At 44.0% G+C, this 27,499-nt stretch overlaps 1 protein-coding gene across 3 annotated transcripts; it reads right to left on the reverse strand.

The window, feature by feature from the left end:
* Positions 1-484: 484 nt before the first annotated feature.
* LOC121584242 (frataxin, mitochondrial-like) lies at positions 485-27,420 on the reverse strand. 3 transcript variants are annotated; one of them, XM_041900077.2, is made up of 4 exons: positions 26,879-27,417; positions 26,468-26,586; positions 1,350-1,440; positions 485-851 (listed from the first exon to the last, which is right to left on the reverse strand). In XM_041900077.2, the coding sequence occupies exons 1-4, from the start codon at positions 26,889-26,891 to the stop codon at positions 844-846; spliced, it is 231 nt and encodes a 76-aa protein (XP_041756011.2). In that variant the 5' UTR covers positions 26,892-27,417; the 3' UTR covers positions 485-843. The 3 variants fall into 3 exon arrangements, with proteins under 3 accessions (XP_041756011.2, XP_041756009.2, XP_041756008.1); XM_041900074.2 differs by lacking the exons at positions 485-851; positions 1,350-1,440 and adding an exon at positions 15,967-16,144 and having other exon boundaries at positions 26,879-26,974; positions 27,331-27,420; XM_041900075.2 differs by lacking the exon at positions 485-851 and having other exon boundaries at positions 1,002-1,440; positions 26,879-27,418.
* Positions 27,421-27,499: the final 79 nt, after the last annotated feature.

A 27,499-nucleotide genomic window follows, 5' to 3' on the forward strand; every position in this document is an offset into this window, starting at 1 on the left:
CCCAGCCTGGTGCAGGTCTACCATTTTGTTTCTGGTGTCCTTTGACAGCTCTTTGGTCTTGGCCATAGTGGAGTTTGGAGTGTGACTGTTTGAGGTTGTGGACAGGTGTCTTTTATACTGATAACAAGTTCAAACAGGTGCCATTAATACAGGTAACGAGTGGAGGACAGAGGAGCCTCTTAAAGAAGAAGTTACAGGTCTGTGAGAGCCAGAAATCTTGCTTGTTTGTAGGTGACCAAATACTTATTTTCCACCATAATTTGCAAATAAATTCATTAAAAAATCCTACAATGTGATTTTCTGGAAATTTTTTTCTCAATTTGTCTGTCATAGTTGAGTACCTTTATTTTTAGTGCTTTGGTTCCCCCCCCTGATTTTCTGTTTTTTTCTCAATTTCTCCGTTTATGAAAATTACAGGCCTCTCATTTTTTTAAGTGGGAGAACTTGCACAATTGGTGGCTGACTAAATACTTTTTTTCCCCACTGTAGGTATATGCATATATGAAGGTTACGGTATTTAAGTTGTATTGGGGTCTAAACCCATTTGGTTCTGTTTCTGAGCTGAATCCTAACTTGAAATCTGAGCACGCAAGTGTTTTTACTTTCTTCCGAAGTATGTGATTAAGTACATAGATGTAGTGTGCCGTGTAGGAGATGGGGGAGTGGACGAGTTTTCCTCTATGCAGTACACTACTTTAGGCTACCTAGGGAATAGGGAACTGTTTGGGACCCAGGTGTACTAGTGTACTCAGGTCCAGGATGTAGATGATGGAGAACTCTCTAGAGAGGAGCTGGTGAAGACCCATACCATCGTGGGTGTACACCCACTTCTCTCCTGTCCAGTCATAATGCTTTGGCCCACGAGAGAGAGAGAGAGAGATTACTGTTAATATTAATTGTTTATTTCACTTTTGTTTACTATCTACTTCACTTGCTTTGCCAATGTTAACATACGTTTCCCATGCCATTAAATTAAATTAAGAGAGAGAGAGAGAGAGAGAGAGAGAGAGAGAGAGAGAGAGAGAGAGAGAGAGAGAGAGAGAGAGCAGGCTTGAGGACACATAGCTACTGTATGCTGTAAAAACCTGTGCTGTGAAAAGTGACTGGTCAAACATCCATTGGCACATAAATGTATGCAATAAAAAGTAGATAAATGTATGTAATGTTGTATCTGGCTGGAGCGGCTTTAAATGCATTTTAATTATCAAATAAATTCAATCAAGCAATGCACACAGCAGAAACACCTGTTTTTTCTCTCCAATTTAGCCTACACTTTAGTATCATCATTCTGTTTGAAAATGCTGCTACTACTTTGGCGCAGCAAAGGGTCTACACACAGACCCACACACCTGGTAGGAGACAGAGCTGTTTGTTGGCCGTCTGTTTGTTGATGACGTATGTACCATGGTCTCCACCCACCTTCACTGTCAACACACCACTCTGGAGGGAGAGAGAGAGACGCAATTAGAATTTGACTTAATAGCTATGATTCATTCTTTATACGACTTATTCGTAAAGACAAATAATGTCTCTATTTCTGAGATACCACTGCTCAAAAACCCTGATGAAGACTATAGGCCGAAACGTGTTGGTTCAACCAAACAAAGATCAACTAGTGTATCATTGCAATGTTTCTCATCCTTTTTTAAGGCTTCTTCAGTCTACCTACGTAGCATTCACGTTAGTTATTCAGGACAGGATCCAGAGCAGGGCAGAGAGTGTGGCTGGCAGATATCCAGCACCACTGTGTCCAGTCTGACACACAGCACAGTGGCAGACTGCCAGGTGAACGACTAAATGTTCCATATCCATAAATAATCACAGGTTTCCAGTAACTACACCCCCCCCACCCATCAGGCACACTGATTTATGTCTAAATTAATTATTCACTTCTCTGCTCTTCCTCTAAAATCTATGCCCATCTTCTTCCTTCTTCTACCTCTCTCACAATCCTTCCTCTCCCATCTCCTCTCTGCTCCCCTCTCTCTACTCTTCTCCTTCCCTCAGGCCAGGGTTGACATCTAGGCTGCAGCGCACCACTATGGACTCGTTAACAGGTAATAATGAATATCCTTTTCACTTGTTAAGGAGATTAAACAGAGTGTGGGGGGCAGCTGGGCCTGGGGTGACACGGTAGCATTAATCCTATTTCTATGGGTGTCACACAGGTGGACTGCATTCCACTATGGCGCAGGAAGTATTCCAGAATGGGCTGTTGAGGATTCCATAGTGATAGGGCAACAATACTTTATTATAATAATGTAAGCCCCTGGCCCTCAATGCCCTCCTCTTTCAAGGACAAGTTTAAGAGCATTGTGATGACATGACATCCTACTCAAACATGCCATTTACTGTCATTTAATTAAAGTGTGCTACATCACAACCATTTCCAGAGTAGGGCCATGAACAGCATGCGTGGACAGTGTGTACTCATTGAGCATTGAGATGAAATGTTCCCTAAGCCTGCTACATTACCATTATGTGTCCCCATGCTACTAGCTACTGGGTGCCAGTAGTCTATATTTTACCCTAGAAGAAGTAGCCAAAACACTGTATGTTGTTTATGGCCCCATATGTTTCTCTGGGCAGTTGAAAAGAGGGTCAACTGCCAAGTCAGGGACATCGGCCAATCAGTCAACAGCTCTGAAGACAGGCGCTGTCCAGCCAGTGATTTAAAAACATACAAGCTGTATTAAATCACCTCCTCGCAGACAACACAGAGAGAAAGAGGGAAGCAGAGAATGAGAGAGAGGAAGAGGACGAGTGAAAGACGGACAGAGAGACTGCTCTGGGGAGAGAAGGAAAGAGGGGGGGAGAGAGAGAAGACTTGAAATTTCAAACACTGATCTAGATCTCTCTGGAGCATTTATCCCAGAGGAAATCTAACAGTGCCAACAAACACACCCACATGCCGACGCACGCACGCACACACACACAGCTGTCAGTGTGTGACATTAATCTAGCCAGTGGAGGTGGTGGTGGTGGAGATGGGGAGTGAGTGTAAATGGTCTGTCAGCAGTAACACACACACACAGTTTAACCATAACCCAGACAGACCACTCTAGCACTGAAGGATGGTAGAGGATTACTAAGCATCACTGCATCCAGACTATCCATCACACAAAATATAGGTACCGATAAGTGGTCGACTAGTGTGTAAATTCGTTAGTAGGCAAACGGAAGACGGTCCTCCCCTCTTCGACAGCCTCCTTTTGGCGAGGAGACGCAAGTGTATCCTACTGCGAAAGAGTTTTGATATCTGCCACACCCCCTTTGAATCAGCTGTTATATCGTCGGAGAAAACCATGCACACATTTAAAAACAATATGCTACTTATCGTTTTACCTATAAAATGTCTTCCATAACTAACTGAATTTGTTTTATCACTTTACACATGTATTTTGTGAGCCACCCCTGTAAACGCCATTTGCCTGATGACGTGCGAGTGGAGCAGGACCGTCTTATTTCAAACAAGCGCATTTCTGTCCACGTTCCTTCTCCTCGCAGTCTCTCCTCGATTACCTTTCACCTTTTTTAAAGGAGGCGAGAGGACTGAGGAGAGTGGACGCAGGAGTTGAGCAAATCCAATTGAGAAAAGGACATAGAAATGTCATTGGAAGGATGTTTGAAATGCTTTTTACATTTGTATCAAAAACCATTTTTGCAAAAATTATGATGAAAGTGGCCTATTTAGACACTTTTTAGACATACACATGCCTCCTGTATGACCCCATCTGTGAACTTGGGTTTAATATTTTCCAGAGAATCTACCAATTTTCCTTCCCGAGAAAATTGCAAGAAATTACCAGGCGTCCCGGTATTCCCGTTGAAACATGAAGAGCTATTTAAAAGCATATAATACCAGAGGAGAAATATCTGACAATAACACTGTAAATGGACAAATATACAGCGCATTCAGAAAGTATTCAGACCCCTTGACTTTTTCCACTGTGTTACTATACAGCCTTATTCTAAAATGGATTAAATAATATTTTTTCCCCTCATCAATCTACACACAATACCACATAATGACAAAGCAAAAACAGGTTTTAAGAATTTTATTTAAACACTGCTCAAAAAAATTAAGGGAACACTTAAACAACACAATGTAACTCCAAGTCAATCACACTTCTGTGAAATCAAACTGTCCACTTAAGAAGCAACACTGATTGACAATACATTTCACATGCTGTTGTGCAAATGGAATAGACAACAGGTGGAAATTATAGGCAATTAGCAAGACACCCCCAATAAAGAAGTGGTTCTGCAGATGGTCACCACAGACCACTTCTCAGTTCCTATGCTTCCTGGCTGATGTTTTGGTCACTTTTGAATGCTGGCGGTGCTTTCACTCTAGTGGTAGCATGAGACGGAGTCTTTAACCCACACAAGTGGCTCAGGTAGTGCAGCTCATCCAGGATGGCACATCAATGCGAGCTGTGGCAAGAAGGTTTGCTGTGTCTGTCAGCGTAGTGTCCAGAGCATGGAGGGAACATATCTGATTCTCCGCTAATCAAACAGCGCTGTGGTTGATCAATTGCCCGCAAATCTAAATCCACCATGAATCATGTGCTATTCTAAGATGGCTATATTTTACATAAAAGCTAATAAAAGCTTTTTACTTATTGCATTCTTTATCATTCGTTAGCCTCAAAATCAATGGTAGGCCTATTTCTATTTCTAGCAATAAAAAAATGATAATCTCTCAAGGTTTTGATTTAGAATGTTTATTTAGTCACAGCATAAAATAAATTAAACGTGAGCCTTCTGGCTACACAAACGTGAACAATATATTACAATTCAATAACAAGTCAAGACCCAGACATTATTCTTTCCATTATTACTTTTATTCAAGACAGAAAAACAAAAATCATAAACCATGCTTGTTCAATTCGAGTGCATTAAAAGACACCCGGTTCTCACATTATTTTTCAACATGAAAAACAGACGACTTGGTCAGAAACAGAATAATTATAATTGTTACTGGCACTACACACTCACTGGACCCACACACATACTACACTGACACTCCAACACACACATAAACACACGCATATTGACGCCACACACAAACACTTTCACACATGCTGCTACTCTGTATATTATCTATCCTGATTGCCTAGTCACTTTTACCCCTACCTACATGTACATATTACCTCAACTACCTCAGCACATTGACTCATTACCGGTACTCCTTGTATATAGACTCGTTATTTTATTGTGCTACCATTTCCTTTTTTATTTGCACATTTTGTTACTTTTTAACTCTGCATTGTTGGGAAAGGGCTCGTAAGTAAGCATTTCACTGTAAAGTCTACACCTGTTGTATTAGGTGCATATGACAAATACAATTTGATTGATTGAGGGAACTGTAATTGTAGCTGTAATTGTAGCCGACTGGTAGCTCAAAAGTTGGATCCAATTTTTTTTACCGTAATAACTGCATTTCAAGGTCACGTGTACAGTTTCAGCATAAAAAATGTGCGCTTTGAATTCATGGCGACTTTGTGTAAGTAAATACGGTAAGCTACAAGGCAGAAGCGCCACGCGCCACACACACACACAGTTGATTATTGATCATGCAGATAGCAGAGAAGGCCGTATGAAGACATTGCATATTATTTTAACAGTTCCATTTCATGTCACGCTGTTCATATAAATCATTTATCTGTTTCTCGCTGTGTGTGATGAGGTGGTGTTGAAGAAGTCATGCGCAGGGGGGTAAATCACAGAATAATAGGCTTTAATCCGCAAAATACAGGATTACGCAGAAATGCATCAAACACACTCCAGGGCACAAAACAGGCGCACTGGAAAATACAAGGCACACGGGAGAATACTCCCGTCGATACACAATACACGAGCTCCACCGAGCTCCACAAACCTCTACAATAAACAATCACCCACACAGACAAGGAAGCAGAGGGAACACTTATACCATGACTAATGAGGGGATAAGGACCAGGTGTGTGTGATTGAAGACAAGACAAATGGAGTGATGATAAATGGATCGGCAGTAGCTAGTAAGCCTGTGACGCCGAACGCCGAAACTTGCCCGAACAAGGAGGGGAGGCAGCCTCGGTGGAAGTCGTGACAGTACTACCCCCCCCCGAGCCAGACCCGATCCCCCGGTACAAAGACGGGGGCCTCACTGCAGTAGCGGTCAGCGTTGGCCTTCTGACGACGCACGGTGCTTTGGAGGTGAACGTGGGCAGCCTCCCACCTCTCCTCCGCACGACGAAACCAGTCATCCACTGCAGGAGCCTCGGTCTGGATCTGGTGCCACGGTGCCAGAACCGGTTGGTAACCTAGAATACACTGGAAAGGCGTTAGGTTAGTGGAGGAGTGGCGGAGAGAGTTCTGGGCATATTCTGCCCATGGCAAGAACACCGACCAATCCCCCGGCTGGTCCTGGCAGTAGGACCGCAGGAACCTACCCACATCCTGATTTACCCGTTTCACCTGCCCATTACTCTCGGGGGGAACCCAGAGGTCAGGCTGACCGAGACCACCAGACGTTCCATGAACGCCTTCCAGACCTTGGACGTGAACTGGGGACCTCGGTCAGACACTATATCCTCTGGTACCCCGTAGTGCCGGAAGACGTGTGTAAACAGAGCCTCCACAGTTTGCAGAGCCGTGGGGAAACCGGGCAGAGGAAGGAGGCGGCAGGCTTTAGAAAAGCGGTCCACAACGACCAGGATCGTGATGATACCTTGGGAGAGAGGAAGATCAGTTAGAAAATCAACACTCAGGTGAGACCATGGTCATTGTGGAACTGGTAAAGGTTGCAACTTACCAGCTGGGTGGTGCCTAGGTGCCTTACTCTGGGCGCACACTGAGCAGGAGGAGACATACACCCTCACGTCCTTAGCCAAGGTAGGCCACCAGTATTTTCCGGTCAGGCAGCGCACTGTACGGCCGATACCTGGGTGACGTGTGTGTGCAGTAGATCAGACGATCACGGATAAGAGCAGGCACGTACTGTAGCCCATCTGGACACTGAGGTGGAGATGGATCCGTGCATTATGCCTGCTCTATATCCACGTCCATCACCCATACTACCGGCGCCACAATGCAGGAGGCCGGCAATATGGGAGTGTTGTCTCTGGGCCTCTCCTCTGCCATACAGCCGGGACAGCGCGTCTGCCTTCACGTTCTTCGTACCCGGGATGTATGATAGAGTGAAATCAAACCGGGTGAAGAATAGGGCCCACCTGGCCTGGCGAGGATTCAGCCTCCTCGCTGCCCAGATGTACTCCAGGTTACGGTGGTCCGTCCAGACGAGGAAAATGTGTTTTGCCCCCTCGAGCCAATACCTCCACACGGTTAAGGCTCGGACAACAGCCAACAGCTCCCGATCACCAACGCTGTAGTTCTGCTCCGCCGGGCTAAGCTTCTTCGAAAATAATGCACAGGGGCAGAGCTTGGGTGGCGTACCTGAGCGTTGAGACAGGACAGCTCCTATCCCAACCTCGGACGCATCCACCTCCACTACGAACGGTAGTGATGAACCGGGGTGGGCCAGTACTGGGGCTGAGGTGAACAGACCCCGCAGTTTGCTGAAGGCCAGGTCAGCCTCAGCAGACCAGCGGAGCCGGGACGGCCCACCCTTCAACAGGGAGGTAATGGGAGCTGCGACCTTGCCAAATCCCCGGATAAACCTCCGATAGTAGTTGGCAAAGCCAAGGAAGCGCTGCACCTCCTTACCCGTGGTTGGAGTCGGCCAATTACGCATGGCTGAAATGCGATCTCCCTCCATCTCCACACCGGAGGTGGAAATGCGGTATCCAAGAAAGGAGACGGACTGCTGGAAAAACATACACTTCTCTGCCTTAGCATAAAGGTCATTTTCCAACAGTCGGGCCAGCACCTTGCGAACCAGGGACATGCTCGGCGCGCGTAGCGGAATACACCAGGATGTCATTGATGTAGACCACTACACCGCGACCAAGCATGACCCGAAACACCTCGTTCACAAAGGACTGGAAAACTGAGGGAGCATTCATCAAACCATAGGGCATCACCAGGTATTCATAATGCCCCGTTGTTGTGCTGAATGCTGTCTTCCGCACCAGGTTGTACACACTCCTGAGATCTAATTTGGTGAAGAAGCGCGCCCCATGCATTGATTCAATCACTGAAGGAATGAGGGGGAGAGGATAACTAAATCTTATCGTCGCCCTGTTCAGTGGTCGATAATCAATGCACGGGCGCAGACCTCCGTCATTCTTCTTCACAAAGAATAAACTCGAGGAGGCGGGTGAAGTGGAGGGACGTATATACCCCTGGCGCAGGGACTCGGTGAAATATGTTTCCATAGCCACTGTTTCAGCCTGTGACAGGGGGTATATATATGACTCCTGGGAGGTACAGTGTCTACCCGGAGGTTTATCGCGCAATCCCCCACCCGATGAGGTAGTAATTTAGTCGCCTGCGTTTTAGAGAACGCTTGCGCCAGATCGAGGTATTCAGGGGGAATGCGCACGGTGGAGGTACTGTCTGGACATTCCACCGTGGTTGCACCAACGGAAACACCTAGACACCTACCCTGACAATCTCAGCAACCACCCTGTGAGAACCCTCTGCGGCCATGAGAAGGTGGGGTTGTAGAGTGCTAGCCAAGGGATACCTAATACCACATGGAAAGCAGGAGACTAATAATGGAAAAAGTTACCTGCTCACAATGAGTCTCCTGGGTAATCATGGTGACTGGTGCAGTAAGTTCCTTAACCAACCCAGACCCTAATGGTCGACTATCAAGTGCTCTGATGGGGCGTGGAATGGATAGGGGAATCAATGGAATGCCTATATGGTGTGCGAATGCCCTGTCCATAAAGTTCCCAGCTGCGCCTGAATCGACTAGTGCCTTACACTGGGGAACATCCATGTGCTCAGGAAAGGAGACGAGCATTTTACAGTGCGCAGCAGAGGGCTCTGAACAAGTGCCTGCCGCCTCCAAACCCAGAAGAGCGTTGACGACAACGTGTGTTGAAATGTCCCTTCCCACCACCAGTGTGGCACTGGCGCTGTCGTCCTCCGCTCTCTCGGCTAGCGGTTCCACCCATCTCCATCGGTTCTGGATCCGAGTCGGCCGGGATGGAAACGGGAAGACCTCCTCCAGGACGTCCTCTGGTTGCCAGCAGGTTGTCCAAACGAATGGCCATGTCCACCAGTTGCGAGAAGGACAACATGGTGTCACGGCAGGCTAGCTCCCATCGGACGTCCTCTCACAGATGGCACTGGAACTGGTTGATCAGGGCCCGCTCGTTCCACCCGGACCCAGCTGCCAGATTTCGAAACTCCAACGCGAAGTCCTGCGCAGTCCTTGTCCCCTGCCTCAGGTGGACCAGCCGCTCGCCTGCCCCTCGACCCTCGGGCGGGTGATCGATGACCGCCCGGAAGAGGCGAGCAAACTCCCTGTAGTTCTCCAAATTCGTTCCATACCGCGTTGGCCCACTCCAGGGCTTTCCCCGAGAGGCAGGAGACGAGGGCGGACACCTTCTCCCGCTCCGATGGAACCGGCCGGATGCTGGACAATTAGAGCTCCAGTTGGAGAAGAAATCCTTGGCACAGCGCCGCTGTCCCGTCGAACTCCCCTGGTCGGGATATCTGGATCCCTCCGGGTGCTGGGGTGTAGGTGGCGGGATCCGGTTGACCAGCTGGTCTCGACGGATCGGGCTCTCTCCTCTCCAGGCGTTGGACGACCTGAAGAAGCCGACCAAATCGCTTCACCCAAGCTGGCTAGCATAGTTGAATGCTCCTGGACCCGTTCCACGACTCCAGGCATGTGAGTCTCTCCCGCTGACTCCATAATCGGGTGGGTGATTCTGTGTGTGATGAGGTGGTGTTGAAGAATTCAGGCGCAGGAGGGTAAATCACAGAATAATAGGCTTTAATCCGCAAAACACAAGATCACGCAGAAATGCGTCAAACACACTCCAGGGCACAAAACAGGCGCACTGGAAAATACAAGGCACACGGGAGAATACTCCCGTCGATACACAATACACAAGCTCCACCGAGCTACACAAGCTCCACCGAGCTACACAAACCTCCACAATAAACAATCACCCACAGAGACAAGGAAGCAGAGGGAACACTTATACCATGACTAATGAGGGAATAAGGACCAGGTGTGTGTGATTGAAGACAAGACAAATGGAGTGATGATAAATGGATCAGCAGTAGCTAGTAAGCCTGTGACGCCGAACGCCGAAACCTGCCCGAACAAGGAGGGGAGCCAGCCTCGGCGGAAGTCGTGACACTGTGATTGGTTAATGACTTATGTCATTTATGTATAAAATGGGTCATATTATTAAATGTACCAGAGCCCACTCTTGAAATTTGACGTATTTGAAGAGTATACTGTTACAAAGTCTAAAAATACGCAAAATCAAAAAAAGGGTCGTTTTGAGATATTCATATTAATATGTTTTATGTTGAATGTGAACATTTGTATCTCAGAATCTAGAGAGAACTCTATGGAGTATAATGACACCAAGATGTCTATCATCTATGGTTCATGTATAGGTCTAAAAACGACCTAAAATGACCAACTCCATCATTATTATTATTTTTAAATAGTAAAATTTAAATAGCATGTTAAACATCATTCCTCCCAATGAAGTTCCTATGTGCCAATAGGCCTAAAATCTGAGATACCAAAAATATGTTTTACTCCCGCTGCCGTGGAATCGCCCTATATCAATGTTGGATGATTTAATTACTAAACTAATATAAAAACAAAGTAAAAATCGGAATACTGAAAAATGTAGTATTCAAAATAAATTAACAATGTCATTCCAAACCAAAGAGAGAGCAAGAGAGACCCAGGGAGAGAGGCACGCAGACAGAGATAGATCTCATCAGTCTCCAGGACGGTATATGTCAGTCAGTCATGACGTCTTGTCCTGCTCCCAGCCAGACTATGGGAGCAGCTCAGCTATCCGTTGCTGTGACCCCTCACAGTGGGAAGCAGGTGACCGGGTGGAGTGTCAATAAAGACAAGGTGTCACATCTGGAGTCACCCAGTCTCCTCCACCTTGTTACGGCTGTCTAACCTAACACACTCCCCTTTACGAAATATCAATGTAAAAAGACATTGACTAGTTCAACATTATGCATCTCATAGGCCTATAAGCAGGGTTCCCCAACTAGCGGCTGCGGGCCAAATGTGTTTTTTTTTCTTTTTTTTTTCTTCTTCATTGTTGGACATAAGACTGTAAACACCAGGAAATCAGCTCAAAGTTATTTTAATTTTGAAAATCTGTTCCCAAATATTCCCACACATAATACACTACATGACCGAAAGTATGTGGACACCTGCTCGTCGAACATCTCATTCCAAAATCATGGGCATTAAAATGAAGCTGGTCCCCCCTTTGCTGCTATAACAGCCTGCACTCTTCTGGGAAGGCTTTCCACTAGATGTTGGAACATTGCTGCGGGGACTTGCTTCCATTCAGCCCCAAGAGCATTAGGGAGGTTGGGCACTGACATTGGGCAATTAGGCCTGGCTCGCAATCGGCGTTCCAATTCAACCCTAAGGTGATTGATGGGGTTGAGGTCAGGGCTCTGTGCGGGCCAGTCAAGTTCCTCCACACAGGTAGCGTTCTCCTGGCATCCGCCAAACCCAGATTCGTCTGTTGGACTGCCAGATGGTGAAGAGTGATTCCTCACTACAGAGAACACGTTTCCACTGCTCCAGAGTCCAATGGCGGTGAGCTTTACAACACTCCAGCCGACGCTTGGTATTGCGCATGGTGATCTTAGGCTTGTGTGCGGCTGCTCGGCCATGGAAACCCATTTCATGAAGCTCCCGACTAATAGTTATTGTGCTGACGTTGCTTCCAGAGGCAGATTTTTACACGCTTCAGCATTCGGTGGTCCCATTCTGTGAGCTTGTGTGGCCACCGACTTCACGGCTGAGCCGTTGCCGCTCCTAGACATTTCCACTTCACAATAACAGCACTTACAGTTGACTGGGGCAGCTCTAGCAGGGCAGAAATTTTACGAACTGTCTTGCTGGAAAGGTGGCATCCTATGACGGTGCCACGTTGAATGTCACGGAGCTCTTCAGTAAGGCCATTCTGCTGTCAATGTTTGTCTATGGAGGTTGCATGGGTGTGGCTGAAATAGCCAAATCCACTAATTTCAAAGGGTGTCCACATACTTTTGCATATATAGTGTGTGATTGTATACAAATAATATTAAATAATAATTGATTGGATTTATATAGTGCGAACACCCCTACTCTTACAATGAGTGCCATGGGATTTGAATGACCACAGAGAGACGGGTAACCTGTTTTAACGTCCCATCCGAAAGACGGCACCCTACGCAGGGCAATGTCACCAAATGTAATCAAGGTTCGAAATGATGATGTTTTAGTCAAATATTATATCCGTTTAGGCTTCTTGAAGTCAATTTACAAAATCTAAAACGATTTGTTTTATTATGTTCCTCCCCCAACCGCTCATTAAGAAAAACTGGCCCCCGGCTGAATCTAGTTGATGATCCCTAGCCTATAGGATATTCAATTTATCTTGACTACTAAACAACGCCCTATAATTTCCCTGAATTAGCCTGGTTGGTTTATGACAACGATGACTAGATGAGAAAAAATAACAGAATATATAGCCTAGCTAGCTGGGTGAGGTCCAGGAGCAGGCAGGCCTATAAACCAGAGACCAGGGTCGCTATGCCAGGGGATGGGAGGGGAGACTCCTGAGAACATTACATGTTGGAGTCAATCTTCATGTAGCCTCATATCCATACTGTATATCTACGCTGCTGAAGCCAACTCTAGTGATCAGGACATCACAGGAAAATCTGGACAATCGGGAATTTGGTTAAGGGATAGGTCATGTTGAATTAATGTCAGAAAAGTGAGAATTTACTGATCAAGAAAAATAACATCCCAGAGACAGTCTTCAACCGTCACCGTGCTGCGCCATAAAGGACAGAAGTGTAGAGTTGGCTTTAGCACATAGCCTATGGATATGATAGAGTTGGCTTTAGCACATAGCCTATGGATATGATAGAGTTGGCTTTAGCACATAGCCTATGGATATGATAGAGTTGGCTTTAGCACATAGCCTATGGATATGATAGAGTTGGCTTTAGCACATAGCCTATGGATATGATAGAGTTGGCTTTAGCACATAGCCTATGGATATGATAGCGTTGGCTTTAGCACATAGCCTATGGATATGATAGAGTTGGCTTTAGCACATAGCCTATGGATATGATAGAGTTGGCTTTAGCACATAGCCTATGGATATGATAGAGTTGGCTTTAGCACATAGCCTATGGATATGATAGAGTTGGCTTTAGCACATAGCCTATGGATATGAAGCTTTGCACATGCTTATAAAGTTGGCTTTAGCACATAGCCTATGGATATGATAGAGTTGGCTTTAGCACATAGCCTATGGATATGATAGAGTTGGCTTTAGCACATAGCCTATGGATATGATAGAGTTGGCTTTAGCACATAGCCTATGGATATGATAGAGTTGGCTTTAGCACATAGCCTATGGATATGATAGAGTTGGCTTTAGCACATAGCCTATGGATATGATAGAGTTGGCTTTAGCACATAGCCTATGGATATGATAGAGTTGGCTTTAGCACATAGCCTATGGATATGATAGAGTTGGCTTTAGCACATAGCCTATGGATATGATAGAGTTGGCTTTAGCACATAGCCTATGGATATGATAGAGTTGGCTTTAGCACATAGCCTATGGATATGATAGAGTTGGCTTTAGCACATAGCCTATGGATATGATAGAGTTGGCTTTAGCACATAGCCTATGGATATGATAGAGTTGGCTTTAGCACATAGCCTATGGATATGATAGAGTTGGCTTTAGCACATAGCCTATGGATATGATAAAGTTGGCTTTAGCACATAGCCTATGGATATGATAGAGTTGGCTTTAGCACATAGCCTATGGATATGATAGAGTTGGCTTTAGCACATAGCCTATGGATATGATAGAGTTGGCTTTAGCACATAGCCTATGGATATGATAGAGTTGGCTTTAGCACATAGCCTATGGATATGATAGAGTTGGCTTTAGCACATAGCCTATGGATATGATAGAGTTGGCTTTAGCACATAGCCTATGGATATGATAGAGTTGGCTAAGGCTTCACCACATACAGTGCCTTCGGAAAGTATTCAGACCGATTCACTTTTTCCATATTTTGTTACGTTACAGCCTTATTCTAAAATTGATTAAAAAAATGTTTTTGCCCTCAATCTACACACAATAACCCATAATGACAAAGCGAAAACAGGTTAAGAAATGTATTACAAATAAAAAACAGAAATACCTTATTTACACGGTTTTTCTTTATTTTTACTATTTTTTATATTGTAGAATAATAGTGAAGAAATCAAAACTGAAATAACACATATGGAATGATGTAGTAACCAAAAAAGTGTTAAACAAATCACAATATATTTTATATTTGAGATTCTTCAAAGTAGCCACCCTTTGCCTTGATGACAGCTTTGCACACTCTTGGCATTCTCTCAACCAGCTTCATGAGGTAGTCACCTGGAATGCATTTCAATTAACAGGTGTGCCTTGTTAATTTGTGGAATTTCTTTCCTTCTTAATGCATTTGAGCCAATCAGTTGTGTTGTGACAAGGTAGGGGTGGTATACAGAAGATAGCCCTATTTGGTAAAAGACCAAGTCCATTTTATGGCAAGAGCAGCTCAGATAAGCAAAGAGAAAAGACAGTCCATCATTACTTTAAGACATGAAGGTTAAGTCAATACGGACAATATCAAGAACTTTGAATGTTTCTTCAAGTGCAGTGGCAAAAACCATCAAGCGCTATGATGAAACTGGCTCTCACGAGGACCGCCACAGGAAAGCAAGACCCAGAGACACCTCTGCTGCAGAGGATAAGTTCATTATTTACCAGCCTCAGAAATTGCAGCCCAAATAAATGCTTCACAGAGTTCAAGTAACAGACACATCTCAACATCAACTGTTCAAAGGAGACTGTGTGAATCAGGCCTTCATGGTCGAATTGCTGCAAATAAACCACTACTAAAGGACACCAATAAGAAGAAGAGACTTGCTTGGGCCAAGAAACACAAGCAATGGACATTAGACCAGTGGAAATTTGTCCTTTGGTCTGATGAGTCCAAATTTGAGATTTTTGGTTCTAACTGCAGTGTCTTTGTGTGACGCAGAGTAGGTGTAGTTCCCACCATGAAGCATGGAGGAGGAGGTGTTATGTTGTGGGGGGTGCTTTGCTGGTGACACTGTCTGTGATTTATATAGAATTCAAGGCACACTTAACCCATACACAAAAATGTATGCACGCATGACTGTAAGTCGCTTTGGATAAAATAGTCTGCTAAATGGCATATTATTATTATTATTATTAACCAGCATGGCTACCACAGCATTCTGCAGCGATACGCCATCCCATCTGGTTTGCGCTTAATGGGACTATCATTTGTTTTTCAACAGGACAATGACCCAACACACCTCCAGGCTGTGTAACGGCTATTTGACTAAGAAGGAGAGTGATGGAGTGCTGCATCAGATGACCTGGCCTCCACAATCACCCGACCTACACCCAATTTCGATAGTTTGGGATGAGTTGGACGGCAGAGTGAAGGAAAAGCAGCCAACAAGCGCTCAGCATATGTGGGAACTCCTTCAAGACTGTTGGAAAAGCATTCCAGGTGAAGCTGGTTGAGAGAATGCCAAGAGAGTGCAAAGCTCGGGTCCAGAAAAATTTAAGCAGTTATACAATTTTAAAAACATTACAATACATTCACAACAGATTTCACAACACACATGCTGACCACACTGCTCGCGTTGCGTGCGTGAGCGTTGCAAAATAAATGTACACATACATGTTATTCAATCATTGCACCCACACTGCTCGCGAGTGTCTGCGTAGCCAGGTGCGAAAATAGAACTTGGTTCTATTTGTGACGCGCTGCAAGTCCCGCCTCTCCCATCTCATTGGTTTTAAGGAGCATATTCCCACGTGGGTGATTGAAAGATGAACTGAGGTACACACTCCAGTCCAGTTGGTGGTGGTAATGCACCTTCAAGTTGGTTGGCAACCGCCATATGAACGCCCAAAGAGGAAGAAGCCTGGAGGAGAGATTATTAGAAACTAACTCAGTTTACCCTTTTATCTGTGGATTAATTGTCGGAGTAGAGGACCTTGTGCATTTCAGGTAAAATAACAACCCAATATTTATATCCCAGGACAAATTAGCTAGCAACAGCAAGCTAGCTAGCTAAATTGACAAAATGTTTAATGCTTTTCGACCTGTCCTGAAATTAATATAGTTGGTTCAGAGTTCGTTTTTATATTTTAACCTGCGTGTCCTGATCGCGTCTGGACAAAGTCAACATGCGCGCGCCAGGTCTAGTCAGCATGTAAGTGTGTGCCCTCAGGCCCCTACTCCACTACCACATATCTATAACACAAAATCAATGTGTATGTGTGTGTATAGTACGTATGTTATCGTGTGTGTGTGCATGTGTCTATGTTTGTGTCTCTTCACAGTGCCCGCTGTTCCATAAGGTGTATTTCTATCTGTTTTTTAAATAAAATTTTACTGCTTGCATCAGTTACTTGATGTGGAATAGAGTTCCATGTAGTCATGGCTCTATGTAGTACTGTGCGCCTCCCATAGTCTGATCTGGACTTGGGGACTGTGAAGAGACCTCTGGTGGCATGTATTTTGGGGTATGAATGGGTGACCGAGCTGTGTGCCAGTAGTTCAAACAGACAGCTCGTTGCATTCAACATGTCAATACCTCTCACAAATACAAATAGCGATGAAGTCAATCTCTCCTTCACTTCGAGCCAGGAGAGATTGACATGCATAGAACCTGCCTTGTTGATAGTGTTGTTAAGAATGCATAGTAGCGCTTTACTATGGACAGACTTCTCCCCATCTTAGCTACTGTTGTATCAACATGTTTTGACCATGACAGTTTACAATCCAGGGTTACTTTAAGCAGTTTAGTCACCTCAACTTGCTCAATTTCCACATTATTCATTACAAGATTTATTTGAGGTTTAGGGTTTAGTGAATGATTTGTCCCAAATACAATGCTTTTAGATTTTGAAATATTTAGGACTAACTTATTCCTTGCCACCCATTCTGAAACTAACTACAGTGCTTTGTTAAGTGTTGCAGTCATTTCAGTTGCTGTAGTAGCTGATGTGTATAGTCTGAATGCCAAACATCACATCTGGTAGAAACCTGGCACCATCCCTACGGTGAAGCATGGTGGTGGCAGCATCATACTGTGGGGAGGTTTTTCAGCGGCAGGGACTGGGAGACTAGTCAGGATTGAGGGAAAGATGAACGGAGCAAAGTACAGAGAGATCCTTGATGAAAACCTGCTCCAGAACGCTCAAGACCTCAGACTGGGGCGAAGGTTCACCTTCCAACAGGACAACAATCTTAAGCACACAGCCAAGACAATGCAGGAGAGGCTTCGGGACAAGTCGCTGAATGTCCTTGAGTGGCCCAGACAGAGCCCGGACTTAACCCTAACCCTAACCCTAACCCGATCCAACACCTCTGGAGAGACCTGAAAATAGCTGTGCAGCGACACTCCCCATCCAACCTGACAGAGCTTGAGAGGATCTGCAGAGAAGAATGGGAGAAACTCCCCAAATACAGGTGTGCAAAGGTTGTAGTGTCATACCCAAGAAGACTCATGGCTGTAATCGCTCCCAAAGGTGCTTCAACAAATTACTAAGTAAAGGGGTCTAAATACTTACATAAATGTGATATCAGTGGGGTATTGTGTGTAGATTGATGAGGGAAAAAAACAATTTAATCAATTTTAGAATAAGGCTGTAACGTAACAAAATGTGGAGTAAGAAATGGGACCTTCATAAATAGTGTAGAAGCTCTCGCTCTCTCAGCCAGTAATAACCTACCTGTAACCGTAGCAATAAGTAACTGAACAATAACATCCACAGGGGAACACTGAGTTAATGGACAAACTAAAAAGGACTTACGCACCACAACACAGAGTGAGCACTTGAATACAGTGGCCTAGTATGTTGTACCATCCAAAATAAAAAAATATTCTACAAACAACCATTGGTGTAACCACCAGCCAGGGGAGAACGACTGCCCCCTCTCATTGAAGCCACGGAAGTTGAAGACCAACCGTGGTACTGCAGGCATTGTTAGCAGAAAACTGGATCCCCCATTATACTGAATGGAACAATGGCATACAAATAACTTTTTTTTTTTACAACAATCATGGTACCAATAATTGCTTCTAATACACCAGGTGTATGTCCTTGAACCGATTACTTTAAAACCGCACACAGAAGTAGATAAGGATAATTTAGTTGCTAATCGCAGCCTGCAGTACCCTGGTCACCCTTCAACTCGAGTTACTCAATGAGCGGGGGAAGCATTGAGCTAGCCTGCAAACTGCGAATGTCATCTCCATGAGAAGCCATCTTAACATGGTTTCAATGCGCTATTGAGTCTTCACATAAGAATTAATGGTGTCACGTGATTGATGGCTTTGTCTGTTCATATATACAGTCATTGCCACCAGCATAGCCTCTGCTCCACAAAAGAAACTAAGCAGAATCCTAATGGCCATAGCCTTCTCCTTGAGGTGGTCAGTTAGTAGCCCATTTGAAGCTCTCACAACATTTCTCATCTTGGTCACCTCTCTTGAATAATAAATGCCTTCAGGTATGGGTGAAAAGAGCATGAGGGTCAAGAGTGTATATTTACACTGAACAAAAATATAAAACACAACATGTAATGTGTTGGTGCCATGTTTCATGAGCTGAAATAAAAGATCCCAGAAATGTTCCATACTCACAAAAAGCTTATTTCTCTCTAATTGTGCACAAATTTGTTTACATCCCTGCCTCCTTTGCCAAGATAATCCATCCAACAGGTGTGGCATATCAAGAAGCTGATTAAACAGCATTACACAGGTGCATCTTGTGCTGGGGACAATAAAAGGCCACTCTAAAATGTGCAGTTTCATCATACAACACAATGCCACAATTGGCATGCTGACTACAGGAATGTCCACCAGAGCTGTTGCCAGAGAATTGAATGTTCATTTCTCTACCGCCTCCAACATCGTTTTAGAGAATTTGGCAGTACATCCAACCAGCCTCACAACCACAGACCACGTGTATTGCGTTGTGTGGGCTAGTGGTTTGCTGATGTCAACGTTGTGAATAGAGTGCCCCATGGTGGCGGTGGGGTTATGGTATGGGCAGGCATAACCTACGGACAACAAACACAATTGCATTTTATTGATGGTCATTTGAATGCACAGAGATACCGTGAAGAGATCATGAGGCCCATAGTCGTGCCATTCATCCGCCGCCATCACCTCATGTTTCAGCATGATAATGCCCGGCCCCATGTTGCAAGAATCTGTACACAATTCCTGGAAGTTGAAAATGTCCCAGTTCCTCCATAGCCTGCATACTCACCAGACATGTCACCCATTGAGCATGTTTGGGATGCTCTGGATCAACGTGTATGACGCGTGTTCCAGTTCCCGCCAATATCCAGCAACTTCGCACAGCCATTGAAGAGGAGTGGGACAACATTCCACAATCAACAGTCTGATTAACTCTATGCAAAGGAGATGTGTCACGCCACATGAGGCAAATGGTGGTCACACTAGATACTGACTGGTGTTCTGATCCACTCCCCTACCTTTTTTTTAAGGTATCTGTGACCAACAGATATCTGTATTCCCAGTAATGTGCAATCCATAGATTAGGGCCTAATGAATTTATTTCCATTGACCAATTTCCTTATATGAACTGTAACTCAGTCAAATCTTTGAAATTGTTGCATGTTGCATTTATATTTTTGTTCAGTATAGTATTTTAGGATCCCCATTAGCTGCTGCTAACACAGCAACGCTTCCTGGGGTCCACAATATATTGTGTATGTTTCAGTTGGTCTGGCAGGCAGGCAGCTCCTCCACACACACAGGTTTTAGATGGTCTGACTGCTCCTCTACACCACCCACAGTGAAGTCCTAATTGCATCTGCTGAACAGGGCCAGAAATCAATACTGCAATGGGGCTGAAAGGACAACACCACCATCACACACACAAACACGTGCACACACAAACAGATATTCTTAGTCTTCCCGGTTTGTTGCATCTTGGCGAGGAACCAAAGTTGATGTTTTCTATAACACATTTTCTCTTCATTTCTCTGTATTGGAAAACAGTTGATTTTCAATAGAATGCACTCAGTGGATTCATCAATTCCACTTGTAGATGCAAGATGTCCCCTAGCAGCAGTAATGGCTGCCGCAAAATGATATATATAGATACACAGTGGGGAGAACAAGTATTTGATCCATCAGAAAAACAGAACTGAATATTTGGTACAGAAACCTTTGTTTGCAAATACAGAGATCATACATTTCCTGTAGGTCTTGACCAGGTTTGCACACACTGCAGCAGGGATTTTGGCCCACTCCTCCATACAGACCTTCTCCAGATCCTTCAGGTTTCGGGGCTGTTGCTGGGCAATACGGACTTTCAGCTTCCTCCAAAGATTTTCTATTGGGTTCAGGTCTGGAGACTGGCTAGGCCACTCCAGGACCTTGAGATGCTTCTTACGGAGCCACTCCTTAGTTGCCCTGGCTGTGTGTTTCGGGTCGTTGTCATGCTGGAAGACCCAGCCACGACCCATCTTCAATGCTCTTACTGAGGGTTGTTGGCCAAGATCTCGCGGTGCATGGCCCCATCCATCCTGTAGCCCATCCCAGCCTTGTGCAGGTCTACAATTTTATCCCTGATGTCCTTACACAGCTCTCTGGTCTTGGCCATTGTGGAGAGGTTGGAGTCTGTTTGATTGAGTGTGTGGACAGGTGTCTTTTATACAGGTAACGAGTTCAAACAGGTGCAGTTAATACAGGTAATGAGTGGAGAACAGGAGGGCTTCTTAAAGAAAAACTAACAGGTCTTTGAGAGCCAGAATTCTTACTGGTTGGTAGGTGATCAAATACTTATGTCATGCAATAAAATGCAAAATAATTACTTAAAAATCATACAATGTGATTTTCTGGATTTTTGTTTTAGATTCCGTCTCTCACAGTTGAAGCGTACCTATGATAAAAATTACAGACCTCTACATGCTTTGTAAGTAGGAAAACCTGCAAAATCGGCAGTGTATCAAATACTTGTTCTCCCCACTGTACATACAGTACCAGTCAAAAATTGGACAAACCTACTCATTCAAGGGTTTTTCATTATTTTTACTATTTCCTAAATTGTAGAATAATAGTGAAGACATCAAAACTATGAAATAACACATAACGAATCATGTAGTAACCAAAAAAGTGTTAAACAAAATCACAATATATTTCATATTTCAGATTCTTCAAATAGCCACCCTTTCCCTTGATGACAGCTTTGCACAATCTTGGCATTCTCTCAACCAGCTTCACCTGGAATGCTTTTCCAACAGTCTTGAAGGAGTTCCCACATATGCTGAGCACTTGTTGGCTGCTTTTCCTTCACTCTGCCATCCAACTCATCCCAAGCCATCTCAATTGGGTTGAGGTCGGGTGATTGTGGAGGCCAGGTCATCTGATGCAGCACTCCATCACTCTCCTTCTTGGTAAAATAGCCCTTACACACCCTGGAGGTGTGTTGGGTCATTGTCCTGTTGAAAAACAAATGATAGTCCCACTAAGCTCAAACCAGATGGGATGTCGTATCGCTGCAGAATGCTTTGGTAGCCATGCTGGTTAAGTGTACCTTGAATTCTAAATCAATCAATCACCGACAGTGTCACCAGAAAAGCACCCCCACACCATCACACCTCCTCTGCCATGCTAAATGGTGGGAACCACACATGCAGAGAGCATCCCCCCCCCCACCCCATTGGCACAAACACATTAAAAACACAAATTCCAAAATTAACTTTTAAGAAGGCACACCTGTTATACCTGAAATATATTCCAGGTGACTACTTCATGAAGCTGGTTGAGAGAATGCCAAGAGTGTGCAAAGCTGTCATCAAGGCAAAGGGTGGCTATTTGAAGAAACACTTATTTGGTTACTACATGATTCCATATGTGTTATTTCATAGTTTTGATGTCTTCACTATTATTGAACAATGTAGAAAATAGTACAAATAAAGAAAAACCCACACACAGTGCATTCGGAAAGTATTCAGACCCCTTGACTTATTCTAAAAGGGAAAAAAACTATTTAATCCATAATTACATTTACACACAATACCCCATAATGACAAAGCAAAAAACAGATTTATAGACACATTTGCAAATGTATTAAAAATTAAAACAGAAATACCTTATATACATAAGTATTCTCACCCTTTGCTATGAGACTCGAAATTGACTTCAGGTGCATCCTGTTTCCTTTGATCATTCTTGAGATGTTTCTACAACTTGACTGGAGTCCACCTGTGGTAAATTCAATTGATTGGAAATGATTTGGAAAGGCACACCTGTCTATATAAGGTCCCACAGTTGACTGTGCATGTCAGAGCAAAAACCAAGCCGAGGTCGAAGGAATTGTCCATAGAGCGCCGAGACAGGATTATGTTGAGGCACAGATCTAGGGAAGGGTACCAAAAAATATCTGCAGCATTGAAGGTCCCCAAGAACACAAAGGCCTTGGTGAGGGAGGTGACCAAGAACCCAACGGTCACTCTAGAGTTCCTCTGTGGAGATGGGAAAACCTTCCAGAAGGACAACCATCTCTGCAGCACTCCACCAATCAGGCCTTTAGTGTTGAGTGGCCAGATGGAAGCCACTCCTCAGTAAAAGGCACATGACAGCCCACTTGTAGTTTGCCAAAAGGCACGTAAAGGACTCTCAGACCATGAGAAACAAGATTCTCTGGTCTGATGAAACCAAGATTGAACTCCTTGGCATGAATGCCAAGCATCACGTCTGGAGGAAACCTGGCACCATCCCTACGGTGAAGCATGGTGGTGGCAGCATCATGCTGTGGAGATGTTTTTCAGTGGCAGGGACTGAGAGACTAGTCAGGGTTGAGGGAAAGATGAACGGAGCAAAGTACAGAGAGGTCCTTGATGAAAACCTGCTCCAGAGTGCTCAGGACCTCAGACTGGGGCAAAGGTTCACCTTCCAACAGGACAACAACCCTAAGCACACAGCCAAGACAACGCAGGAGTGGCTTCGGGACAAGTCTCTGAATGTCCTTGAGTGGCCCAGACAGAGGCCGGACTTGAACCTGATCGAACATCTCTGGAGAGACCTGAAAATAGCTGTGCAGCGACACTCCCCGTCCAACCTGACAGAGTTTGAAAGGATCTGCAGAGAAGAATGGGAGAAACTCCCCAAATACAGGTATGCCAAGCTTGTAGCATCATACCCAAGAAGACTCAAGGCTGTAATCACTGCAAAAGGTGCTTCAACAAAGTACTGAGTAATGGGTCTGAATACTTATGTAAATGTGATATTTCAGTTTAGTTTAAATAAATTGGGGAAACTTTCTAAAAACCTGTTTTTGGTTTGTCAGTATGGGTTATTGTGTGTAGATTGAGGGGGGAAAAACTATTGAATCAATTTTAGAATAAGGCTGTAATGTAACAAAATGTGGAAAAAGTCAAGGGGTCTGAATACTTTCCGAATGCACTGTATATATAAATAACATTTTTTATAATTTTAAGGATGGTTAAACGACTAAAACCAGATATTAAGTATTTAGAAAAGATAACGGACCTATATACTTTTAAATACGATTTTAAAAATCTTGGTCGACCGATTCTTGTCTGTTCCTTCGATCAAATTTCAAAAGCTGTATTTTACCATATAGACACACCCTATGTTTGAATAAAACCTATATCTAGGCTACTGAGCTTGTCTGATGCTTTAAGCACTGCGATTCAAAATTAAGACAAATTACTAAAGAGGGAGCCAGAGATCAATATAGCCTAACCAGAAGAAAGAAAACTGTTCCCGACCCTCCTCCTCCTCCCGTTGCCAGCTCCTGCTGGCCTTCACAGATTATGCCGTTACGCTCCTGAAGTTGCCGGTAACAGGCTACAAAAGCAGTGGGAAAACTTTTCCATTTGGAGTGCCAAGTTATAGTACCATTTCTACTGATCTGCGTGCCAGTTATGATTTTCATATGCACATTTTTGTGCAACAGTTTCATTTCATTTATAATAAAGTCTTCATATCTCAAAATCAATGTAATGTGGTTAATCAAAATTATATTTAAATGAAAATGATCAATCTAAAAGTTACTTTATTGCCAATATGTAAAAATAGCCTACATTAAGACAAAATAAAAATATTGCGGCCCACCGGTAGAAATGATCCTGATAAAAATAAATATCCTATAAATCACATTGGCTACACCCATGGCCTGTCTGCAAGGAACTTGAAACATTGTATCAACTTTTAACTTGGTCCAGCCCTAAGCCCATGCTAGCAAACTTGCAACATTGTATAAAATATTCTGGGCCCTCAGAGTTTCCGGCACCTGCACCAGTGATCTCTGGACAGATAGACACAGCTGTAGGCTATTTCCGGAAGGGATAAGAAGTAATCAGGTAGGCCTATTTTATGACGTTTCCACCAGATCAGAGCATGACCATTTTTTTCCTCTTTCATGCTGAGTGGTTATTGAAAGGGAGCAAGCTATAAAGATTGTTCAAATAGGCTACATTGAGGAACTATTGGATGTAAAAACAGACTTAATTTACTTGCTGTTTGAGGTGAAGAAAAAATGACTGAGAACCTCAACAGCGATTGTGAGTTAAGACAATCAGAAACAGTATCAGATCCCCAAATGGGCACATTTATGGACCTATATTTGCATGCAGGCCAGGTAGCCTAGGCCTACTTCTATGCGTAATCAGGTGTGTGTCCTTACTCAACATTGACAGGAGCGCTCCAAACAAAAGACAATGAATAAATTGACAACTCGTAAATGGAATGAAAGAAAACAACTTTTTTCTCACAAGGGTAGCCTAGGTTGTGCACTCTGCAAACAACATGTCCACTCGTACAATGACAACGGTAAGACTGTAATAATAATATTTTGAATGCATTAACAGAAATGACCATAACCAAACAAACATTGTAGATGATAAATGATGGTAATTAACAGTAAATGTACTACTGGTGATACTGGAGTGCCATCCCCGCGGCCTCCACAATGGATTAGGCCACTGAGACAGGCGTCAATCAGACGGGTGTCTCTTGTGCCATAACAATTTTTTATATACTGTATTTGCCACTGCTCGGCTAAAACAATCTCGGTCGACCAACAGCCTATCGACCAAACAATCGACAGTCGACTAAATGGGGTCAGACCTACTAGAATTGCAGAAAAGTGGCTTTAAAACAGCAACATTTTGTCTCTACGGCCAAGAGGAAGGCCTTTAAAATGTTCAGTCGGAGACCGCGCCATTGACCACGACCACCACCTAAGCCCCATTTTGATCCCAAAAAAACCCCTCTAGGATATCCTACAAAGCAAGATCAATGACTTAGCCAGCTAACTTACCAGAATATTCAGAAATAACTATGTATTTTTAAGAAGATAAACATGAAATGGGAAAATAAATCTCACAGGGGTGCATTCCCACACATTCCCACACCATCATCAGCACAAGCAGTAGTGGGTGGGTAGGTTAGTCAGTTCTCTGGGCATCAATAGATCCTCTGGCTGTTCAATACAGCACTGACCCAGGTCAAGAGGTCAGGTCATTATTACCATGAAACACTTTTTAAAGTCATGTCAGACCAATTTACTCTCATGGACACACCCACAGTGCAGAGTGCCATCAGTGTATTGACGTGGTGTTTAGTGCCCTGGGCATCAGTGATTAGAGGACACTACAATCATTATTTCCTCCCGTGACCTTTGCACTCAGGAAGTAATTGGCTCTGTGCTTTACAGCAACAGCACAATCCTACAGCTCTAATGACTCAAGGATCCCTAATAGGCACATAGGCTACCACTCATCATTCACAAGTAGTCTGCTCTGATGAAGAACTCCACCACAAGAAAAAAGGATTTGTCACCCTTAATTTTTTTTTTTATTACAGAAAAGAGGACTATACTTGCAACATCGTTACTTCTCACCAATGTAATAAAATGCCAATAATATTTTTTACATTTGTGCTCTGGGAAACTAACATCAAGAAAGTGTTTTGATGCAAATAGGAATGCCAAACTTCCAATGGAATGATATGTAAGTCAACAGCTACCCCTAGTGGACATAAGGAGGATAGATAAAGATGAATATCCCAAAAGGAGAGCAACTGGTATGTACAGTATCTCCCTGTACTTACAGAGATGTCCCTGTACTTTTATAGTCTGGCCATTTCCATAATTTTGTAGACACTTATCCTGATCAGAATACAATCAGTAGCCTACTTACAGAGAAGACTACGTTCCATGTGTGTACTTACAGAGAAGAGAACATCAAACTCGGGCCCTGCTAGCAGTCCATCCATCAGATCCTCAAAGTCGTCAGCCAACGCATCCAGTCTCATCTGCCAGCTTCTTATAGGCTGCCTCACTGATCGCACTGGAGAGAGGAGAAACACATAGGTTTATGCCCATAATGAGTGTCAAAAAGCAAAGAGGTCAATTTTGATATGAGCTGCGCTTGACCCATCTGACAAAACAAGTAAGGCTAAGCCCACCCACAAAGTGCTGGGTAGGAACAAAAGCCTACACACCGGGCACTGTGGCTCTCCAGGACCTGAGTTGATTACCATGGCCCGAGATTCTACACCTTGCTGATCCCCTTCTACACAAAAAAAATGAGAATCGCCATATTCAATGTCTCCTGTAAGCCAAGATGCTGGTTCAGCTACCTCTGATGAACATAGCGCAGTCAACGGGACGACCACAGTCTTAGATGTGTCATTTGGTGCGGACAGGGTTCTGAGACAGCGAGAGTTGCCCAGGTGCTGAAAATGAGAACGAAAACGATACGTTATTACATCGTGTACGAATGCGCCAGGCTGAACATGCCTCACTTGATCCGCATTTTGAAAAGTCGTTACTTTCCTGTGGATATGTTGTGTCAAATTTCAAATGGCATACGGACGAACCATTTCGTTTTCGGCCATCTATTTGGCAGCAACGAGTGGCAAGTAACGTTGTTACTTAGCTAGATACATTAAGTTACACAACGATGATGTTCTCAAAACTAACGTGGCAAACCTGACATTAACGTTACGTGATGAGACAGATATCTGGTTCCGGGCACACATGTCGTCGTTCTCTGCTGAATTGATAAATACATTGTTTTTCACTTGACAACCTTAGCATGTTCGCCTTTCAGTGCTGCCACAGGTAGTTGGTTAAAAATATATATTTGCTGCTTCTTCTTCGGTGGGGCTTAACGGCAGTTGGCATTCAATATGTTTCATTACCGCCCCCAGCTGGACTATAGTATAAATATCTTCTTCTTCTTCTTCTTCTTCTTCTTC

The sequence above is a fragment of the Coregonus clupeaformis genome, chromosome 16, assembly GCF_020615455.1.
Source record: "Coregonus clupeaformis isolate EN_2021a chromosome 16, ASM2061545v1, whole genome shotgun sequence".
Taxonomy (NCBI): domain Eukaryota; kingdom Metazoa; phylum Chordata; class Actinopteri; order Salmoniformes; family Salmonidae; genus Coregonus; species Coregonus clupeaformis.

Coding starts and splice junctions, on each gene's coding strand:
- LOC121584242 (XM_041900074.2), bottom strand. Junction 16,145..26,467: donor AGTTTGATGTTCTCTTCTCT/GTAAGTACACAC, acceptor TCTCTCCTCCAG/GCTTCTTCCTCTTTGGGCGT.